This window comes from Sminthopsis crassicaudata, chromosome 1 (assembly GCF_048593235.1).
Source record: "Sminthopsis crassicaudata isolate SCR6 chromosome 1, ASM4859323v1, whole genome shotgun sequence".
In the NCBI taxonomy this organism is placed as follows: Eukaryota; Metazoa; Chordata; class Mammalia; order Dasyuromorphia; family Dasyuridae; genus Sminthopsis; species Sminthopsis crassicaudata.
Window position 1 is genome coordinate 524,381,565 of NC_133617.1, and position 23,630 is coordinate 524,405,194.

A 23,630-nucleotide genomic window follows, 5' to 3' on the forward strand; every position below is an offset into this window, starting at 1 on the left:
TGATGTGATTTACGTTAGGAAGTCTCTCTCAGCAGGGAGGGGGTGTGTGTGAGACACTTGTGTGAGTATATACATGTTCGCGTACTTGGGGCTCCTGTGTGGATGTAAATGAGACGGAGATGGGGTGGGGTGGGGCTCCGGCCGAAGCTGTGACGAAAACTCCTCCCGCGAGGCGTGGGGGCGTGGCCGACGCCTCGCATTCCTTCGTCCCCTCTCCTCCCTGTTCCCTCCCCCCTCTCCTCTAGGCCCGCTCCGCAGCCGATCGGGGTTCCCCCTCACCTGGGCGCTCTCCACTTGCCCATTGACCATCAACAGGAAGACCGTGGGGTTGGCTGTAGCCATGTCTCTGCGAGGGCCGCGTTGCTAAAAGTCTCTAGAACGCCCCTTAGAGATGACGGTGCGCTGGGTGGGACACACTTCCTTGGAACGGAGCCTTCGCGCCTGCAGATGCTCTCGCGGCTGCCTAGTTGGCAAGGACCTTGCGGGAGCATGCGTGATTGCTTGGTTTGAGTGAGCGGTGGAACGCGAAGTGGGCGTTTGGAAAAGAAGGAGAAGAGTACGGGGTCCAGGCTCTACTAAGGCCGGGTTATGGCAAAAGGGGTGAGGGGCAGAGACACTATAGTCCGGCCCTCCAACAGTCTGAGGGACAGTGAACTGGCTCCCTATTTAAAAAGTGTGAGGACCACTGCTAGAGCCACAGGATGCTTAATTTTTGTTGTAATCTGAGCCTTTTGGGCAGTCTGCTGAAACTTCTTAACCCATCTAGAAGTGGTTTCTAGAACTGCTTTTGCCACTCCCTTCACTACCTCTCAGAGCCACACTTGCTATTCCTAACTACAGATCTGACCATACTAGTTTTCTCTGTCCTCGAACCTTCCTCTTTCCTTTAGGACAAAATACAAACTGTCTTTTTGGAATTTTAAAATCGTTAATTACCCGGGTCCATTTTATTTTTATAAATATTTTGTCCTTTGTGCTCCTTTATGCAGCCTCTGTTCTAATCAAACAGGCTTATTCAGAACGTTGGGAGTTCATACCCTGCCTCTGGGTCTGCAAGAGCTATCCTTCTGGCCTAGGATGAACTCCCTTCTCACTCTCAAACCGTAGAAGCTTTAACTCCATCCTGAACCCAGCATCTAGCCAGTGGTCCATCCTGATACCCTGTGTTAGTGCCAGCTAAACTTTGGCTGCCAGGATGCATTCCACAAGGTCTAGTTCACACCAACTTTTCCATAATGCATAGAAGGATATACTGGCTATTTAAGGCTTTTGGAACCGAAAATGAAATCCTTTTTCTGTGAATGTAAATGGACTGATCTCGCTTGTATAATTGGAGATTGGTCTAGGGTCCCAGTCCTTAGAACTGCATTCCTGGTAGATGATAAATGAACAACATTCTCTGCCTCTTGTTCTCAGGCATGCATAAATGTAGGGGCCCTTTGTCTGACTTCAGAGTACTCACAAATACTCTATTTATTGCGAGGTAACAAAAAAACTTTTTAATTGACTATTGAATAGAAAAGAATCACTAAGAAATGTGTCACTATATTCTGGTGAATTTCAAGTGGGAAGGATTGACTACCCTGAACTATCAGATACCAGGGAAAAGGCGACACCAGATGTATCAAAATCGTCTGTGATCCTATCAGCAACATGAGACCTGGAGTCAGCGTTAACTGAGTCTGGTGAGGAACTTACAGGGCCACCAAGCACCCTGCTAGACCAGACTTAGCAAGTGGGCTGACACATCTTTAGCCAAGACACCACATCCTGTAAGGAGCGAGGCCAGCTGAGCAAGAGAAGTGCTTCTTACATCTGCAATTAACTTGATGAAAGGAAAGGGCTTCCAGGACCAGAAATTTCACATTCCCAAGATGTTCTCAACATGAATGTTTCAATACTTTTGTGTTTCAAGCTTGAGCCCACTCTCCTCAGGGACCAAATTTGTGCTGAAGAGAAAGTGTGTTCCTTTCTCCCCACTTAGAAGATGTTTTTTGTAACTTCTATCCTTGCTGTATCTCCTCAGTAAAAGCAAATTTTGTAAAAGTTAACTGCTATCGACTGATTCATTGGAATTGGGGAAACACATCCAATAGGGGATTTGAATAGTAGTATTATAATACCTCAACCCCTCAATGATATCCAAAGATAGAATCTTGAGAGGGAAACTCGCCATCTCCACTCTGGGGACACCATAAGCCTATATGATGAGAATTTGGAGATTGAGCCCCAAAGGGATGCTTTACTTGTCAGAGAATTTGATACATTCACATACCAATCAATTAACAAATATTTAATAAATAAGTACCTACTGTATACTATGACCTGCAATAGAGTTACCAGGAATCTAAGTATAAGGATATGAAATAATTCCTGCTCTCAAAGAACTTCCATCCTTGTTGATCCTTCATTCCTCCAAGAGGACCAAAGATATCACAATGTCTTCACTTGCATGTGAATTGGATTTAAGAGGGGCAGAGCTAAACAAAGTCAGCAGCCTCACTATCTACCTTCAAGGATACTGGCCACCTTGCCAATTGGCCTTATTATGAACTCATTAGAATCTCTTTTGTCCTTGATCTGTCCTGCAGCCAAACTTTCCTAAATGTATTGTCTCTTCCAATTAGAGTTTAAGATCTTTGAGAGCAAAAAAAATATTCTTTTTGTTTTTTTTTCTGTTTGTGTCTCCTGTATTTAGCATAGTGTTTGGCACATAGGAAGCAATTACTCATTTTTTTCTTTCCCTTCCTTCCTTCCTTCCTTCCTTCCTTCCTTCCTTCCTTCCTTCCTTCCTTCCTTCCTTCCTTCCTTCCTTCCTTCCTTCCTTCCTTCCTTCCTTCCTTCCTTCCTTCCTTCCTTCCTTCTCTCCTTCCTTCTCTCCTTCCTTCCCTCCTTTCCTTCCTCTTTTCCTTCCTTCTTTCATGTTAAAGTTAGTTTATTACAAAATTCTTTATTTAGTTTCTAAAGCCAGAAAGTAATATGGATGAATCAGAGCATATCCCCTTTTCAATTAATTCTGATGAGAGTTATGGAAGGGGAACACTCTTTTGGGTCGCATGATAGTTGCATGACAGCCCAGAGTCCCCTATAAAAGGAATTTACAGGCCCGAAAACCTAGATTGATAAAAAGGTTTATTGTAGGGATTTGGAAGTAAAGTTTAATGTAGAAAGACATCAGGGCCAGAGATGGTTGCTGGACAGGCAGGAACCCTTACATGGCCAGAAGGATACCATGTTTGGGGGGAAGGGCTCCTGCAAAGAAAGAGCTCCATTTTGGCTCTTTTATATCTAAAGGGGCTTGTGGATGGTATCCCAAGTTGGCTCAGATCCTGTGGAGGCTAGGGGACCAGGATTTGTGAATCAAAAGATCCTAGCTTAAAGGGACCTCAACCCCTATCAATCTCAAAAAGAAACCTAACCCATTTGATTAAAGAACTAAGAAACTAAATTATACTCTTAGTTTCTAATGCCTTCTCTCCCCAAATGACTTTGAGTATATTTTTTGTGTCTGCTTTTTCTGTGCATATGTTGCTTTCTTCAAATAGAATACAAACTCCTTGAAAGCAGTAAATATATATTTTTACATTCTTTTTATTTCCTAGCATGTAGTGTAAGGTTTTGATATATTCTTATTGAGTAAATGAATCCCCCTCATTTTAAATTTGAGAAATTAAAGCCCAAAGGGATGAAATACCTTGTCTATGTTATAAAGAGTAAAGCCAGGATTTTAAAATATATCCTTGACCTCCAAATTTAATACTTAATCTTTCTTTTAATTTTTCTTTTATTAATCATGAATTTAGTAGATATCAACAATAATGAACATTTTAATATATAAGGTACAGAAAAAGCGATTGTACATTAATCTATGAATCTATTACATATACAGATTGATTTTTTTTTTAAGTTTACAGGATGTCCCAAGAGGCTGAATATAGTTTTAAGTTACAAAATGTACAGTTTTTTGGGATACCCTGTATATTAAATTTAACATGAAAGTACCATCTCTGTCCTGCTTAACTGTGGATTCTTGTAAACTTCCTTCTGTTTTTTCTGTGTAATTTTTAATTGATACTCTTTATTTGCTTCTTTTTTTGCATCATCATCACTACTCATCCACTTCTCTCCATTTCCCTCAAATTAAACCCCTTCCTTGTGACAAATATATACAATTAAAGCAAATTCACATAATCCTATGCTTTTTTTTGCCATACCATGCTGCCTCTCCAAAGTAAACAGCATGATGATTAGAAGACCAAGAATTGAGGCAATAATAATAGCTTACTCTGTGCCAGATATTATGCTAAGTTCTGTACATTTGATCCTTACAACTGTGAGGAAGGTTCTATTATTGTCTGTTTTACTGATGAGGAAAATAAGGGAAACAAAGTTTAAGTGATTTGTCTAGAGTCAGATAGAAGGGTCTGAAGTTGGATTTGAATTCAGGTCTTCCTGTCTTCAGACTTAGCACTTTTCATAACTATGGTACCACCTAGCAAGGAAATCCACCCCAAACCTTGCCGGCAGGGTCTATTATAGATTTCTGATTATATGTATGGAATTTGTTTTTCTTTTTTTCCTTTCCAATGGGGGAGAAGGAAAGGAAAGAAAATATTTGTTAATTGAAAATAATTTTATTTTTAAAAAACCCAAAATTTCCATGGTTCTAAGTTATATTCATCTGAAGTATGTGATTCTATAGCTCTATTACTTTGAGATTTATCTTGAGCTTAGGAAAATATCAGTGATCTCTTGATACTTCCTGTTTTGAGGTCAGTGTGATATTTTTTTAACTATGCTGAGTTATTTATGTCAATCCTTTTTTTCCCACAGATTTTTCAAATAATGTACCAGTGAACCAGATGTTTTTATTTGCATGAATAAATATAGATGTAGAGATGCAGGTTTCCTCTTATATTGGGGGGAAGTAACATTTGGGGTGAATAGTTGGAATGGGGGGTATTGTTTTTCATCACCCCTTTTTCCTTTAGCCTAGGGTCAGGGTTAGAAGGGATGTGCAAAAAGAATTATTTCAGTGTCCCCCGACTTTCTCCAGAACGACCTATGAGATCAAGAAAGTGATGTCATTTGATTAAATTGAGGCAGAATCCTCAATCTCATTCAGAATGGAGACTGATGAATAGCTCAAAATCTTCTGATGCCTCCAGCTTTTCTGGGATCCTGTCTTTAGGCATCTAGGAGCTTTCAAAGGTAAGCAGAAAACCAAGCAAACTTGAAGACTGATAAGTCTCAGTATGTCACGATACACAGGTATGAGAGGCCAACCACATTATAGAGGTTAGAGACCACCCTACCTTACTAAATAGCTGGAAATTTTCAGATCAGAGTAACCATATGATCATATAGCAAAGATATAAACTTTTTTTAAAGGGAAAAATGTACTTTTGTGAACTAGAAAGGATCAAGAACCTCCAGCTTTTTCCCATGATTCCCACTAGCATGGATTAATTGATCAGATTAAATAGATAATGATTGTGCTCCTTAGATAAGATAACATTGCCTATATTTATATAACTAGCAAGTGCCAGAGGCACAGAAAGACCTGGCTTCAGATATTTGTTTCATGAAATGGTTCTAGGATTCTACCAAGAATAGTAGGATGATGAGTTTGGAGTTTTGAAGATTTAAATTGGGGGAAAGTAGAACTTTGCAATAACAAAGCTTGGGTGACATCAGGAAGAAAAAGCATAGAATAGAAGGGCAAACCCAAAGGGGCAGTACAATATGGCAATATGAGGGGGAGCATGAGGGAGAGTGGACCAAAGAGAAAGGTCACTAAAACCTTCACTTGCTTTTCAAGTTGGCTTTAGAAAAATCCTTGACAACTCTGACACTAGGAAATTTGTCCTGGATCCAGGTGCTGATGGGATGGATTGGGATGTAAACTTCAGGGAGGCCATTAGAAGAGCAAGGTCCCCAGGTGATGACCCCTAGTAGCACCCACTGACCAGCATATACGCAAAGGAGAGGACTACCATCTGCCACCTAAAAAGAGAGAGGAGAGTCACTGAGTCAATGTGCAGCATGCATGGGGAGAAGTGGGGAGGAAGGGGAGATCAAAACAAATTGGGGGACAGGCTTTGAGCCTGCATGAGCAGAGGGGAGACAGCTCTAGGCAATGAGTCCTAACCGTGATCTCTGAAGAACCAAGAGGAGGGCCAGTGCACTGAGTCCCATTTGGCATGCTTATCTCTGGACTGGGGCAGTCAGGCTGAAGTTGGAAGATGACTTGACAATTGGTTGGAGATATGAGAGGCATTTTAGCACTCCACAGCTCATCAGGTGGGATGTTAGGGTCTGGGGAAAGGTAAGAGAAGAGAAGCACAGGGTCAGGGTTGGAAGGGATGTACAAGGAGAAAAAAAATGATTTCAGCTCCCATCCTCAAGTCCAGTTCTCAGTAGCTTTAAGGAGAGATAGAAAAATCTTGGAGAGAGAAAAAAGTTGAATAATCCTTCACTTCTATATTGGTCAGGAACACCTCTGAGAAGGCCTTGGGTTATTTAGCTTCTACCCTTCTCCATTCACAGTATAGGGATAGGCTGGTCAAAAGAGGAGGGTGTGATCTAAAAGTCCCCACTGAGTGACATTAACTTCCACTGTGACAGCAACATCTCACCAGCTTGAGTTCCACCTCCATTTTGAAGTTAATGAGTGCACTTCCTTTAAAAAAAAAAAAAAATTATTTTACTTAAAAAAACAGGAAGAAAAAAAAAAAGAAAAAGAAAAAATTGAGTATACCTTCTTTAGACCATTGCTCCCTTACTTCTGGCTTCAATTTCTATATCTTGTGCCTTCACTAAGGTCTCTAAAAATAATGCCACCCCTGTTCATAACATATTTTATACTTTTTCAAAGTACTTCCCATCCATTATCTCATTTAATTTTCATAACATTTCTGTAAAGCATTTATTCTTATTTTCAGAAAAAGCTAAGGCCTATGAGAGATTTGCTAAAGGACAAACGAGGCTAAAGATTATCTAGTTCAATAACCACATCTTAAAGATAAAGAAACGGAAACCCAGAAATGACAAATCATTTACTTGAAGTTGCACAGTGAATTAGTAAAGGCAGAGGGGACAAGAATCCATGTCTCCCAATACCTCATCTAGTGTTCTATAACAACCTCCTGTGTCTGTGAAACTTGCCAAGAACCAACTGTATCTTCCCCTTACACTCTTAGCCCAAAAGAAATGAGAGATGAGTAAAATAAGAGAAGCCACCCCAAATGTTCATATGGTCGATTTGTGTCCAACCTGTGGCAGAGCATTCCGAGCTCATATTGGTCCGATTAGTCATAGTCAGACACACTATGATGTCATTTTGGTCCTCTTAAAGAATGAAGAACAAGAATCAACCAACCTCCCTTCTGGGGTCCCAGTGTGGTCCCAACCCCTGCAATCCAACTCCAACTCTAACGTCTCAGTCATGTGATCTCCTGACCTCATCAATTGTCCTTACCAAAATCTGCTTTAAATCCCTGAGCCCAGCAGATCCTCTTCCAAGGGAAAAAATCGGGGCCCTTGATGAGGGATGTGGGGTAGATAGAGTTGCTGATAGAAGGGGGCTGTGTTAACTTCACCAGAACCAGACTTCCAGGCCTATTATCCACAAGGCTCCTGGGAACTGGGATCAGCTCCTCAACAACAGACAAGGCTTCAGCATAGTTCAGATTCAGCCGTCGCTGACCCATGCTCACAGTGAAATGGGAAAGAGGAAAGCTGTCAGGAAGAGGCAGATAGTGAGAAAGGCAGATTAACAAACAGAACAGTGATGCTGTCCAAACCCCCCTAAGCTCACCCCTCCTCCTGATTTCCTGACTTCTGTTGAGGATATTACCATTCTTCCAATCATGTAGGATCCTAACCATATATCCTCCACTTTCCACTCTTAAACTCCGTCCCTCTTACACAGTCAGTCTCAGTATTGCCTATTTCATTTTCCTGATATCTCTTGCATGTCTCCTTTTTACTCATGGCACTGGTTCAGGTGCTCATCATCTTTGCTTCCTGTGAATTATTGGGAATAATCTTTTAATTGGCTCTCCCTTGATCTATTTTCTCCCTTTTCTAATTCATCCTTCACATAGCTGACAAATGGATATCCCTAAAGCTTCAGGGGCTCCCCCGGGGTCTTTAAAATAAAACACAAATTCTTGTTTGTCATTTAAAGCCCTTTATAAGCTGGTTTTAGTTTTTTTCCTCGATTTCTGCACATTATTCTTAAGTAGTCTATATATTTCACTCAGACTGATCCTCAAATGGCATCTGATGTAGATTCCTCATACTTGATATCCTTTCTAAACTTTTCAACAATCTCTTTTCCAAATCACCAATGCTCTCCTTCCTGACATTGATTTTTTGGAATCCCTAGCTACATGCAAGATTCTACCAAATACCAGCTTTTTTACAGATCCTTTTCTAATCCCCAATTATTAGAGATTCCATCCCCAATTACTACACAGTTTTGTATTTATTTTATCTGTATACATGGTCCCATCAATAGAATGTATGTTCCTTAAGGGGGAAAGGGTAGGGAATGGAACTGCTTTTCTCTGGGTAACACACAGCACTCAGCACATAACAATGTGTAATAATAAATCATGCTAATTAACTGATCTAAATTATCTCAAAGAATCTGAGGCCTATTATTGGGGACATCAGACTCTCCTTCCTTCCTTCCTTCCTTCCTTCCTTCCTTCCTTCCTTCCTTCCTTCCTTCCTTCCTTCCTTCCTTCCTTCCTTCCTTCCTTCCTTCCTTCCTTCCTTCCTTCCTTCCATTTAGATGCAGAGCATTCTGTGATAAGACTTGATACTAGAATCAAAATTGCTGTTGTAGCTGACTGTTGGTGGGAGCAATTGTGATCAACTAAATGAATATTCCTACCAGGCTTCCTTTTCTAACTATTTCCTTGGCACTCACCTTCCAAAGCAATCGCTTATAGTTATCACACACTCTGAAGAGATGAGAGCTCCTTCACAGCGATACCTATCATCCAGGAAAATACTGGCTAGCCAGGGCCATGAACTAGGAATGGCTTTGTTGGTAAGGACTTCAGTGGAACCATATCCTAATCCAGAAAGAACAAAGCATTAGGGGATCTATTGCTTAGGTACTTGAGGAGAGAGCTTCAGGAAAGTTATCCTCAGGCTGCTTTAAAAGTAAAGCTTTGGGGGGGGGGGGGGGTTGGGGTCTTGGTCACTTGAGGAGAGAAACATCTGAGGTCCGGTCCAAAGGCCTTGGGAGAGCAAAGTTCATATATAGTTATATCATGAAGACAAATGTAATTTCTTGGGACGAGAGGGGACTGTATCTCCCCACAATACCCTGCCTTTTTCATCATGGCATATCATTCATTCGTTTATGCATCATTCTTTTGTTAATCTTCAAATATTTATCATTCTTTTATTTGTTAATTAATTTATTCCTTAACAATAAATTCAAACATTCTATAAGCATCTATGCTGCACACCCCCATGCAAGTGCTATAGGGAATACAATTGTATAAGACATATCCTTGCCTTTAAGAATATGTAATATACTTAGGTAGATAGGGCACAGAAGGTATAAATGCAATTAAAATTCAAATGGGGGCAAATGAAGAGTACACACATTATAGATCATGAGGTCAAATGATTTTGGGCTAGGACAGTCAAGAAAACTTCATAAAAAAGTAGGGAACTTGTGACAGCTAGATGGCACAATAGTTAGGGCACCAACTCTGAAGTCAGTAGGACCTGAATTCAAATGTGCCCTCAGACACTTCACATTTCCTAGCTGTGTGACCATGGGCAAGTCACTTAATCCCAATTGCCTTAGGGAAAAAAAAGTAGGGAATTTAATACAAACGTGTGAGGATATAGAATTTCTATATGTGGAGATGGGGAAAGAAGAGGAAAGTATTTTAATGAGAAGAATATGAGGCAAGGCATAGAGGAAGAAATCAGAAGATGTGCTTTAAGACTGAGGAATAACTTGCTGAAACAGAATATTTTCATAGGAAGAAGACCTTGAGTGACAGAATGAAGCATTTAGATTTTATTCAACTGAGAATGATGAACCACATTTTAGGAGAATTTATCTGGTGGTAATTATTCTGCAACGGATAGAATATTGACCATGGAATCAAGAAGGCCTGATTTCAAATACCATCTCTATTTTGTGACCTTGGGTAAATTACTTAATCCCCAAATTGCCTTTAGACAGTTTCCTAAAACAAAATCATAGTTCTTTCAGACATTCATTCAGTAATAAGGTTGAGGTTGGTAAAAATGAGAAAGAGGTAAGAGACACTGGAGATAGCAAGAGCAAAAAGGAGATTTATGGCAAAAATCTAGGTATTAAATTGTTTTGACAGAATTTTCAATTTTCTTTTTTGGTGTTTTTAAATTTTTTTTTTCTCATTTTCTAAACTTTTTTTTTTTTTTTTTAAACTAAGGAAATCCACCTTCTCTCCTTTCCACCTCTTCCCAACCCCTCATGGAAAAACAGAGAAAACAAAACCCTTTTGATAAATATATATACTCAAACAAAGAAATTCCCATGTTAAATATGTCAAAAATAAATAAATAAAAATCTCAGTCTTCATCTGAATTCTTCACTAGGCTTTAGATTATGAAAATTTTGGGAATTATTTTCCCTCTGAGTTTTGGTTGTTTTGGTTTCTTTGTTTTTAATACTTGCACTACCTATTTTCAGGACTGTTGTTAGGAAACTAATTTGTAAATTGTAAAACACTGTATGAATATAAGTATCTAGTACTGTAATAGAAAAGTGATCATGGAGAAGGGATATAGGACCAGGACTAAAACATTCCAAGCAAATATATATACTCTAAAGAAATCAGAAATCCCTGAGAATGTCTGTGGAATTGTATGGAATTACGTTGCACAAAACTCTGGAATTTGCTATTCTACCAATCTCCTCAGACAGAAATCTTAGAATCATAGCTAATTTCTTCCATTATAACATAAACAATTTCTGCTTTTCCTCTCTTTCTACCCTTTGATGAGAAGTCACATTTATAGATCACTTCTTCCAACTTTAAGACCACCAGTGTTCTTCTTAGCACTCTCTCTCTCTCTCTCTCTCTCTCTCTCTCTCTCTCTCTCTCTCTCTCTCTCTCTCTCTCTCTCTCTCTCTCTCGTTATGCCACAGTCTCCTTGAGCTGTTCTACCTCAGTTTCCCTGCACTAGTTTCCCTCATTGTCCTGACTGAGTTTCCCTGAATTGTTCTATCTCAGTTTCCTTAACTGTTCTGCCTCAGTCCCCTAAGTCATAAAACCCCCCTGGTTCATTAAGACTGAGGACCATTTGCTCTAAGGTTATAAATTGTCCATGGGAGATGAGGAGCAGATCAGACTTCCTGACTCCTAGTTCCTTCTGCCTCCAAGAATTTATGACACTGCCCCTCTAAAATATTCCAAAAGATAAGTCTATCTCGGATACTTCACTGACATCTTTACTTCTGTTATTCAAACATTCTGACTCTGGCTTTTAGTAAAAATTTACAACATCCTTTCCCCCCCCCCACCCCCATCCTGAAAAGGCTTCTAATTTTCCCGATCTTTTTCCTTTCCTTTGTCTGAAGAGCTATAAAAGTGTTTATTGTTCCCCCATTCATTACTGGATACTTTGAGACGAGAGTCCTGTCCAGTCAATTAAACTCTCCAATTAATAAAATATTAAAAAAAACTCTCTAATCTCTATCTTGCCTCAGTTTCTCTGGCATTACACTCTCTCTCTCTGTTTTCCTCCCTCCTTCTTTTTCTCCCTCTCTCTCTTTCTCCTTCCTTCTTCCCTTCCCTCCCTCTTTCTTTCCCATTTGATCCTCATAATAATCCTGAAAAAAAATATATATTATCTTTATGAAAAAAAATTGAGGCAAATAGGGATAAAGTGGTGCACTCAATCTGCCTATTCTAAGGTCAGTTTTTAATTTAGGTCTTCTTGCTTTCATGTCCAGTATTCTGTTTTCTGCATTACTTAGGTCCTTAAGTACTTTTGTACTTTGTTATCTCTATTTTTCTACCTTATTACTCTTGCAGGACTCCAAAAGGAAATTGAATTAATTCCCAATTTAAATGTGAATCTGATTCTCAAATAAGATTGCAAACTCTGGGGTTCTGACCCTAAGGCCTTCAGCACTTCCATTATAATCCATCCATTATAATCCTGGCAGGATCATTAGCATCAGCTTTCTGCTGTACACAATTTCGCTTCTAAGAGCTCCTGTATCTTGTCCCTCAGGGTCCCATACTCATCACCCAACCTCCCATACCTGGCAACAGCAACAACAGCAGCAGCGACAACAGGAGTACATATAGTACAGCTCCCATATCTCTCTGTTTCACCACAAATTTTGCCTCTTTTTTGGAAATGACTACTCTCCAATCCTTTCTATTACCCTACCCATCTTCCCCTGAGCACACACAATCTGCGTCACTAGGAGAAACAAAAAGGAGAACTGAGAAACTCTTTTAAAAGAAAAGAAAAATCACTTTCCTGTGGGGGAGGTCATAGAATTATAAAGAAGGTGAAAGAGATCTTTGAGACCATTTGGTCAGTTTTATTATATAGATGAGAAATCTGAGGCCTGAAGAATTGTCCAAAGTTACACAAAATGTCAGTAGTAAAAATGGAACTCATGGAAGTCTTGTCCTCTTACCTCTATCACAAGCCTTATTTGCTATACAGTTATTTCAATCATGTTTGACTCTTCATGATCCTATTTGAAGTTTTCTTGGCAAAGACACTAGAGTGGTTTGCCATTTCCTTCTCCAGCTTACTTTACAGATAAGGAAACTGAGGCAGTTAGGGTTAAGTGACTTGCCCAGGGTCACACAACTAATAAATGTCTAAAGCCACATTTGAACTCAGGAAGATGAATCTTCCTAACTTTAGCCCTGGCATTCTATCTACTCTGCCACCTAGCTGTCCATAAGACTCATCACTGAGTTACCTTTCATGAAGATGTATTTCTCCTAAGCATATTCAAAGAATCTCATGATTTAGATCCTTTAAGTTTATCCATCTAAGCAGATTTTGCTCAACAATTTTCACTAGATTGATCCTTCTTTGAAAATAGGATTGTAATTTATAGAATGACAGAATTATGTGAGGGAATTAGAAGCTATGTAATGTGTATCAAGAAAAAGAATTAAGGGTATTTCAGTTGGAGTGGGAAGACTTTGTTGTGACCTGATCCTATTCTTCAAGAATTAGAAAGATGCTCATAGGACTAAATAGGAAAGATGCAGGACTAAACTTGTTTTCTTGGGCTCCAGAGGTTAGAACTAGGATGGAACAAAGGGCCCATGGAACATAGAGATTCATTAACTCATCATAAAGAAAAATTAGGGTTGTCCAAAAGTGGAATGGACCACACTGTTGGGGATTTCCAGGCTTTTGATTTGTGAGACAAGGCTCGGGTGAAGTAAAATAATTTACTAAATTAAAAGTAAAAGTAGAAGTTTATTTTAAATCATCGAGAGATCTCAGTGGAGCAGAACTCTCCGATGGAATTTGAGTTCTGTCGTTCTGCTCACCTGCCCATTCTTCCCACCCTCTTATATAGGATTTGAGACAATACAGAGCTTTTGGGTTTAAATAGGCTTCAGTAAGGCTATAGAAAGTTTGATTAGTGATAGTTCAAATTATATAGAGCTTAAGTGGAGGTACTTAACGTGAATTCAGTTCTATTGAAAGTTAAGTATGGGTACTTAGCTTTAGTTCAGCTCTATAGAAAACTTGGGTAGTGTCAGTTGAACTCTATAGAAAGGTAAATTAGTGGTACTTAACAGAGGTGGGGTTAGCTGACTTCTAGGTCATAAGGTTAATGTGGAAAGTGACTTTTTAGGGTCTCCAACCTCAGTTTCCCTCATCAATACCAGAAAGCAAATTGGTTCCCTCTTATTGGAGATTAGTTGATGACTGCTGTATGGTCTCCTATGAGATGCATGATTATGATGAGGGAGAAACCAGACAGCCCAGTATGTAAATGACCAACAAAATCTTACATCCTTTGGAGAAAAATTCCTTTCTTAAAAAGACTTACAGTCTCTGGAGAAACTCCTTTGTTTATAAAAACTTCTCCAGATCCTCTGGAAGCAGAAAAGTCTATTCAGATACAAACTTAGGTATTCTTACCTATTCTGTTCTATTATTCTGTTTTTGTATAAAATAAAGTTTTCAAATTATGGTTCTTGGCAATATTGCTTCTCTCTTGAAGCTGATATTACCCGCCAAGACATCTTGGTGTTCTTTCCTAATCAATAAAGTCTTCCTTATCACAGCTTTGAGCACTGACTCTGGAGTCAGAGCACTGGATTCAAATCCTCCCTTAGACGTTTCCTTACCTATAAAGTAAAAATGTTAGATTGGTTGTCAGATGGGGTCATGAAGAGTCAGAAGTGACTAAACAATAATAACTATAGTCACATCACTCCACTAGTTATGCATCGTATTGCTATTTGTAAATATGATAAGTTTTATACCTTTTATAGACCTATCAATGTAGTATTGCATTGTATTACAGTTTGCATTTTTTTTTTGCCATGATGCATATGTGTTTTGTATATGAATATGCAGGCACTGTTTGATATGCATATAGTGCATACAGTTAAGAGGTAGTAACAGGAGCTTTACCGTGTGCTAATGTAATGCCAGAGAAACTGAGGCAAGATAGAGATAAGAGAGGTTTTTTTTAATATTTTATTAATTGGAGAGTTTAATTGACTGGACAGGACTCTTGTCTCAAAGTATCCAGTAATGAATGGGGGAACAATAAACACTTTTATAGCTCTTCAGACAAAGGGAAGGAAAAAGAGCGGGAAAATCAGGATGGGGGAGGGGGAGTTGTAACTTTTTACTAAAAGCCAGAGTCAGGATGTTTGAATAACAGAAGTAAAGATGTCAGTGAAGTATCCGAGATAGTCTTATCTTTGGAATATTTTAGAGGGACAGTGTCATAAATTCTTGGAGGCAGAAGGAACTAGGAGTCAGGAAGTCTGATTTGCTCCTCATCTCCCATTGACAATTTATAACCTTAGAGCAAATGGTCCTCAGTCTTAATGAACGAGGGGGTTTTATGACTTAAGGACTGAGGCAGAACAGTTAAGGAAACTGAGATAGAACAATTCAGGGAAATTCAGTCAGGACAATGAGGGAAACTAGTGCAGGGAAACTGAGGTAGAACAGCTCAAGGAGACTGTGGCATAACACTATGATGTATATTATTTGTGAATGGCATTATGAGAATAATAGTGGGGCTATAATAACTCTTGTTATTTTAAATGTTGTTGAACATGTTGATGCTTGTTTCACATATTTGCAGATTTCAGTTATACTTTGGTCAGTTTCTCAAGGAACTTCAACATTTCTAGCCTTAAGTGTGAGAAATAAACCTCTTGCACTTAGAAAAGGATGAAATTAAATTTAATGTCTATTACCCATCTCCAGAAGAGAATAGGCACAAACTAGGAGAGAGGAAGATTAAACATTGTAGCTCTATTCCCTGACACAAAATCCTTTCCTTACTACATACTGCCCATTCTCCAACTCCAGAGGTTGCAACTTGCCAATAAGCCTATTACATGCTTATCTCTAAATATGTTCCCTTTCCCATTATATACATTGCATGACCATTAAAATGAGCCTAAGCTCCTCCAGGGGAGGAGAAGTTAGTATTTATAAGCTAATTGAGCATGAGCATGAGCATGAGCATGAGCTTAATCTTTACTCAAGTATCTCCTATCCTTGAAGAGGACAGAACCAGTTACATTTTATCTAGTCCTTCTACTAACTACTACTCTGAATTTATAGAAACAAACACTGTTTTATCTCTCATTAGGGAGAATGTAGCCCACTTTTTGGCATGATCATGGAATCCTTGAGGGAAAAGAGACTTGCTTACTAACCAGGTTGTTAGATTCTCCAGATTTCGTGTTCTTACCCCTCACTTTGACCCTGATAGATTTCTGGGACAAAGGAGGAGAAAATATTGTTGGTAGCTGAAGTAGAAGCCCTCAGAGCTAACAAAGAGTCAGACTAGCATGGATTTGGGTACTATGGAGGCATTTAGAGTATGAGTTAGGGTTTGTACTGCAGCTGTACTGGGGACCAATCATGAGTAAAATTGTTACCTTCTTTCCTTTCCCTAGGGAAAAGAAGTCAAGAGTACTGTTTTTTGGCTAATTCTTTCCTTATCATATTGATGGGGGCGGTAGCCCCTTGATATTCCTTGTTTGATCTCCAACTTCCTTTGGGACTTGGACCTTTGATACAAGATCTGGTCAAACTAGTTTGGGCTATCTGAGCTGGCCAGGGTTTTACAGCCCCCCCATTCTAATCTGCTCAAACAGACCAAATGCCAGCAGGAAATTCCTTTTTGGGGAAGAGACTTCTGTCTCTACCCACAAGATAACAAGAGAATCCTTATCTTATTTACATCACTCCTCGGAACCTCCTTACATCACTGCATCTGAATGATTGTGCTTTTGTATAAAACAGAGTCCTCAAAAATGTATTCTTTGCAAAATTGGCCTTGTACCTTGCAGCCATTTTGCCCACCGACTCTCCAGTGTATCCATTCTAATCAATAAAGACTTTGTTTCTACACAGCCTTGAGTAGCGAAATTCATTCGCTAAAGGACCCACCCATTGGGACTTTGGGAAGGAGAGAAATTATTAAACATCCTGAAAGGAACTGACCCATCTCGGTTTAAACCCTCAGTTTACTCCTCATCAATATCTTTACCCTTTGCCTCTTCTTGTCTGTTTCATCCAAAACTGATTTTTAAAGTCCTCCTTTAATTTTATGTTCTTTAATAAATTATTTATAAACAACTTTCTGACCAGTTAGGGCTATTAAATATTTGAAGAGACAATGAAAGAGGGGGATTCCATTCCTAAAGAAGGGAAATATTTCAATGAAATCTGACTAAGTGGGAAGGGAGCAGGGAAGGGAGGAAGGGGAGAGAAGAGGGAAAAGGAGAAGGAGGAAAAGAGAGGATGAGGAGAAGAAAAAGGGAAAGAGAGAAAGAGGGAGAAAGAAAGCTAATTTTATTTTCCATAAACTTTACAAGGTTTACATAAACCTTGCAAAGTCACCATCTGAAACTCATAGAAATACCTTCAGATGATGAGTATGGAAAGTCATTCCATGAAGCCAAGAAAAGCTGCTTGGTTACCTGAAAGAAATGCCTGGCAAGAATGTGGTAGGGATAGGGCAAGGGAGGGAACCAGGGGAAGGAAAGCAGAGATTAAAGAAGTAGAGAGCACAAATGCACTAAGCTCCAGTTCCAATGACTCTCTCAGTGCTCAAGATAGGACCAGCAGCTTTGTTTGAGTTAAAAGGACTGTTCTCTTTGCCCCCTGTTGGTTCAACATTTAAAAGAAAAATTCTTAGACCAGGTAATCTAGTGTTTGGTTTGAAGACGATTGTCATCAGAATTATTGAGTAGCTTTGTACTTTCTCTGAGGATCAGAGGAATTTAATGTATGGAAAGAAACAAGGACACATCACAAAGACATTTTGAATATTACATTCTTTCAGATTCTGATATGTGAAGTATCAGGGAAATTTATATCATTTTGCTAGGCCTAGTTTCTTTCAATCATGTTTTTATCCTGGGTGATTTTGGGTAAATACATGCAATGTGTTTTCATGCTACCCAAACTCATAGTGAAGTCTGATTATCTAGATGGGACTGTCTCTCAAAAGGGAGTCCTTCCACCATTTTTGTATATATACTTTTTCTCATCCTTCTCTCTGATCCTAGACATACATGGGACCATGGGGCCATGTCAATAATTATATTAACTATTTGACATCAGGATAATTATTTGAGAATATCTTTCCTTAGTACTCCATTAAGTAACATACCAACTGGTTGGTAGGATTCTAGAAAAGAACCAGAGGTCATTGATTAACCTTTGGGTGATCTAATATTGGACTGAGAAATTAAATTATTTGCCTCTCATTTCAAATCCTCCTCACACTGTAGTTACTTGCTCTTCACCATCTTGAGTTATTTTTTTCAGATCTTGCTTTCAGGTATTTATTAAATAATATCCCTTTCTCAAATTTTAGCTAAAAAAAGATAAAGTTCTGTCTCTAACCTGCCTCTCACAATCTTTTGGAGAGAAATGGCTTTAAAATGGTGAGAAATGAACAATAAATGATAGAATTTCAGGCATTGTAGTAAACTGAGATGAGAAATATCCCCAGGGGGCAACTAGGTGGCGCAGTGGATAGAGCACCAGCCCTGAATTCAGGAGGACCCCAGTTCAAATCTGGTCTCAGACACTTAACTAGCTGTGTGACCCTGGGCAAGTCACTTAACCCCAGCCTCAGGAGAAAAAAAAAGAAAAAAAGAAAAAAAAAAGAGAGAGAAATATCCCCAGGTGTTGTCCTTTTTCAAACCACACAACATCAGCAACCATCTATCAGCCTTTGTATATATAAGACACATCTTAGGACCTTGTCATCAGGTCAGGTCAAGACTGAGGACTAGCAATCAATGAAAAAAATGACAGGACTTTCCTGCACTTATTCACTCACTCATTCATTCAAGCAACAAGTATTTATGAAATAATAAGTGTTAGGTCCTGTGCCAAGTGTTGGGGACTGGGAAATACCATAGCTACAGCTGACAGTTATCTTTAGCTCCTGTTCTCTGGGCATGTTGTCAAGTGAAGCTCTGATAGCTTGATGTTTAGAACTGAAACAGAATAAGGGAGGAAATACTAAACCAGAGACAAGTGAAGAACCTGAATGGCAGATCCAGATAGTCATGGTTCTAGCCAGGGTGATTCAAATGGCTTCCAGCTGATTTCTGGAGAAAGATCATCAACACTCCTAAAGAGACTTACAACCATATCATATCCCTCTCACATACAAAAGGAGTCAACAAGTTCTCCTTAGTAACCCCCTACTTTCTCTACCCACCCACCACCAGACTAGAAGTAACGTTGGAATCCATTTTACAGAAGAGACTGAAGCTATGGAAAGGGTTGAGTAGCTATCCCATAGTCACATGCTAAATAGAGGAAAGATTCAAATCCAGGTTTCCATTCTTTGTGTTTAGATAATTAGCTCTCATGTCTCTAGAACAAGAGCACGATGTTCCCTGAACAATGTTAGATATACACTAACAAATTCTTATTCTTTGACTTTCTTTCTTCCAGACTACTTGCTATCCAACCACACCCCCTCTTTTCCTGTTGTTATTTTTCACACATCATTCTTTCCAAGATTACATTTTGTTTTATATACTTAATATAAATGCAAATTGGTATCTAATTCTTGGTGGGGTTTAGCTGACACCCTACATTTGGAAAGCACCCTATTCTTATCGCTATTCACAAACATCTCCAAGAGTGGGTTGTTTCTATGGTTGGCTAATCCCATTCTTTTTTGTTCATTCTTATTAGCTTCAGTTTCAGAGTATGACATTTCCTGACTTTATTCCCTGATTTGGCCCTACGTGTGGCCCTGTTTGAAGCCTGAGGTGTCCTGTGCATTGTCAGTTCAGATTGGTTATGTGGAACATCTAATCTACTTGCCTCATTTAAAAATGAGGAAACCAAGCTTCAGAAATATGAAGTCACTTGCCTAAGGTTATATATCTGCTTCATAATAATAACTGATATATAGATTTAAATTTAAATTTGCAAAGTATTTAATGTACATAATTTTATTTATAACTTACAAGGAAGGTATTTCTCCTCCATTTCATACATGAAGAGAATTTTAGTAATTTGTTCATGGTTATAACTTTTGGACATAAGGATTTGAATCCAGGTCTTCCTGACTTTGAGTTCGATACTCTATCCAAAGCATCACTATGTCTCTCAGTCATGTAAGAAAAAACCTCCTGACTGAATCAGGTAAATTTTTCAATAGCTGACACTTGAAGAGAATGAAATAAAATTGAGTCCTAGCCAGCAAACCAGATTCTTTGGTTAGAATTTCAAAAATAAAGTGGACATGGCTGAGGGGTTGTGGAGTGCCTGAAGGCAGTGACTGGGAGAAGAAACATTAAGGTCAACAATCACCTTAACTCTATCAGTTCTTTAGGAGTGTTGAGTTTCAGAAAAAAAATTGAGTCAAGAGATCTGGATTTTATCCAGTCTTGGCTCTGCTCCTAACCAAGTGGATAACTTTTGGCTTTTCAAGTCCTTACTCTTTATTTCAGTCTTTTATTCTATAATCTGCCCATCCACAGGTGAGCTAACAGCATCATAGCAGCTATTCAATGAATGCATGACAAATCTAGTTAATGTTTATTAGATGAATTTTAACTGATAGCTCAAGGTGTTTTTGTATTATTATAACAAAAAATTCTAGGGAGCTGAAAAGCCTTTTGGACTTTTTTCTGGCAGATCTAGTGGTGAAATCTCAAGCACCATGACAGGAAGTGGGGGAGACAATTTTGGGTGGAGACTGGACAAACTTTTGGCACCTTTCAAAACCATACAATATTGGTTCTTCCCACAACTAAAGCTGGTGCTTATTAAAGGAAAAGGAGGGGAGGGACATGGAGGAAAACACAAATGGTGCTCAAACCTGAGCCATCTGGCTCTGAGATCAGCTGACCACACCCAGTGTTCATAGATGCAGACAAAAAACATTTCCTGGTCAGGATCCTTAATGTACCCACTCTACCACAAAAGACACAACTCAGCCAATGTGTGGCAAGGGGCTTCAGCTGGTGTCTCTGAGGGGAAGTGAATCAAATAAGCTAGCCCAGATGTTACTACGATATAACAATCAGCAAGATTTTTTTTTAAGACAATTTTCTATGTTCCCAGCTATGGGTCCATTAAATAGATGACATGATTATTGTCTTTGACATTCTTTTTAAAAAAAATTTTATTGATATATTTTATTTCTATATTATCTTCATTTCTAAATATGACCCTTCCCACTCCCCTATACAGCAAACCATCCTTTGAAACAAGGAAATAAAACAAGAAGAGATTGGGGAATGACCAAATAATTGTGGTATCTTATTACTGTATTGTAAGGATTTTACCGTACTGTAAGAAATGAACATAAAGAATTCAAAGAAACATAGAAACACATGAAATGATAAAAAATGAGGCAAGCAGAGTGAGGAAAACAATATACATAATAAGTAAAACAATGTGGATGAAAAGAACAACTACTACAAAGCAACTTAAAGTCAATGTTGTTAAATTATACAGAAAATATCTAAGAAGACACTTTTCCTATCTCAACTTTCTTCCTTTGTCAGAGGCTGAGATTCATGAGTATGGAACAGCTTATATAACATTAAATTTTTCCAAAGTGTTGATTGATTTTTATTGATTTCTCCCCAATCTCCCTTCCTCCCTCCCTTTATCCCTCCTATTTCCTTCCCTCTTCTCTCTCTCTCTCTCTCTCTCTCTCTCTCTCTCTCTCTCTCTCTCTCTCTCTCTCTCTCTCTCTCTCTCTCTCTCTCTCTCTCTCTCTCTCTCTCTCTCTCAAATGTCTTTGTTATAAGGGACAAATCTTTGAAGGAAAGAGGGGAAGGATATAGGGGGAAGTATAAGTTATATAAAAATAAAAGAGATTAAGAAAATCTGTTTTTAAACAAAAAAGGGAACAAAGGAATTAAACAAAACTAACCAAAGCATCAACTAATTCTGAAATATAAGCAGTATTCCAATGTTTCCCCAACACTACAAGAAGCATTTATTTCATCTCTTCTTTAAGACCAAGCTTAGTTAAAATTAAACAACATCAATTTTCTCTTACAAAAAAAATTTCCATTTATATTTCTTTAGTCGCTATATCACTGAAATTCAAATACCAACTCATCATTTCTGTCATTCCACTGTTACAAATTTACACAAATTATTTCATATAACCCTTAGAAAACCTGTTTAGGTAAATAGCTAATAGGGACAGTAGGTGGTACTATGGACAGAGTGCCAACTCTGGAATCAAGAGAATCTGAGTTCAAATCTAGCCTACCATGCTTGCTAGTTGTGTAACCCTAGGCAAGTCACTTAACTCCAATTTTCTTTAAAAAAAGGTAAATAACTAATTATCCCCATTTTGTTGTTGTTGTTTGGTCATTTCAATCTTGTTGGACTCTTCCTGACCTCATTTGGGTGGGTTTTTTTGTTTTTGGGTTTTTTTTGGCAAAAAATACTGAGTAGTTTGCCATTTCCTTCTCCAGCTCATTTTGTAGATGAAGAAACTAAGACAAATAGGGTTAAGTGATTTGCCCAGGGTCACAAGCTAATAATTCTTTGAGGACAGATTTAGATTCAAGAAAATGAATCTTCCTCATTTTAAGCTCAGCACTTTGTTCACTGTACTACCTAGCTATTTCTAAATTGTTGTTCTAAATTTCAGTTGTGTCCAACTTTTCATGACCCAATTTGCTGTTTTCTTGGCAAAGATACTGTAGTGATTTGCCATTTCCTTTTCCATCTCACTTAATAGATGAAAAAACTGAGTTTCAGAGAAAATAAGAGACTTACCTAATGCCATATAACCTTTTAGGCGCAAATCAAAATTAAACTCTTAAGTCTCCTTAATCCCAGCCAAGGATGGTTATGATTACAGTGGAAATTCTGCAATTCACCTCATCAAATGATTATCCCAGAAGTCCTCATTGTTTTTTTTTTTTTTATTGTTTTCTTTCTTTCCCCTGGTTATACATGTACATTAAAAATTTTAAATACACACTTCTTTATGAATCACATTGGATGAAAAATCAGAACAAAAGGGAAAAATCATGAGAGAAAATAAAAACAGAAGAGAAAGGAAAAAAAAATAAACATAGCATGTGTTAATTTACATGCAGTCTCCAAAAAGTCCTAATTGTAGAAGCACTTCTTGTGTTGCTGGTTTGGGTGGCAGATAGGACAGATAATGGTTGAAACACTGATTTGCAGCCATCTGATGGTAGAAAGAAAACATCATTTACATTATGTATAAACTGAAGGATTGGCCTTGTGCAAAATGAGAGGCATTTGGAAGACTAAAAATGAGAGGTCTTTGGGATTGACTGAAGATATTAACAACCAGACTGTTTTAAACACTTGAATTTCCACCATTAACAATAATACTTCACTTATGTTTAATAGTGTAAATATAAGAAGAGTTTCCTGAGCAATGTGAAGCTACATGTAGGTTATCTCCCACTGGAAAAAAGTTCAATAATGCTCTCGGCAGTAGGCCATGACTGAATCAGACCAGCCCTATGATACAGGTTCTGATTTGGAATAAAAGGAGATACTTTTAGATCATCTAACAGTCAACAAAAAGTACTTAGTCATTTCCCAGAAGGCAGTTTGATTTATTTGAGTGCAGCTTTTCTACTTTTATGTTGGCCACAGAGGCTTTTGTGAAGCCTGAAGGAGGCTACTGACTCTTCATCATCTCATCTGTTCATTACCCCATGATGACTTTTACACTTAGGCAACTGAAAAGTTATATCAGTGGTTTGAATCTTAGTCCTTTGAAAAAACTATCCTAATCTATATGGGGTAGATGATTCTTCTATGATACATTGGTCCTTTGCAACAATATTCTAGAGATCTTCTAGAAAATCTTCCATTTCTTAATTATCTCAGAACGATTACTGGATAAC

At 38.4% G+C, this 23,630-nt stretch overlaps 2 protein-coding genes across 3 annotated transcripts in view; both read right to left on the reverse strand.

Annotated features, from left to right (window-relative positions):
- B9D1 (B9 domain containing 1) overlaps window positions 1-2,045 on the reverse strand; it is a 41,017-nt gene extending 38,972 nt beyond the window's left edge. For both annotated transcript variants that reach the window (XM_074281719.1, XM_074281718.1), the window contains exon 1: window positions 280-2,045. In XM_074281719.1, the coding sequence (XP_074137820.1) occupies window positions 280-342 (63 nt within the window). In that variant the 5' untranslated portion in view covers window positions 343-2,045. The remainder of the gene's footprint in view (window positions 1-279) is intronic.
- A 2,805-nt stretch (window positions 2,046-4,850) lies between these two features.
- Window positions 4,851-12,453, reverse strand: LOC141550756 (serine protease 33-like). Its single transcript, XM_074281712.1, has 5 exons — window positions 12,299-12,453; window positions 8,942-9,089; window positions 7,481-7,740; window positions 6,152-6,318; window positions 4,851-6,006 (listed from the first exon to the last, which is right to left on the reverse strand). The coding sequence occupies exons 1-5, from the start codon at window positions 12,354-12,356 to the stop codon at window positions 5,806-5,808; spliced, it is 834 nt and encodes a 277-aa protein (XP_074137813.1). The 5' UTR covers window positions 12,357-12,453; the 3' UTR covers window positions 4,851-5,805.
- Between the last annotated feature and the right edge of the window lie 11,177 nt (window positions 12,454-23,630).

What these genes read in the sequence shown, in the direction of transcription:
- LOC141550756 (XM_074281712.1), bottom strand. Translation starts at nt 12,356, where the DNA reads ATGGGAGCTGTACTATATGTACTCCTGTTGTCGCTGCTGCTGTTGTTG. An exon ending in GCTGTTGTTGCTGTTGCCAG is followed by an intron (nt 9,090 to 12,298) that starts GTATGGGAGGTT and finishes TTTCTGGATTAG; the next exon opens with GATATGGTTCCACTGAAGTC. An exon ending in GGGATTTAAAGCAGATTTTG is followed by an intron (nt 6,319 to 7,480) that starts GTAAGGACAATT and finishes ACCTTTCCCCAG; the next exon opens with ACCCTAACATCCCACCTGAT.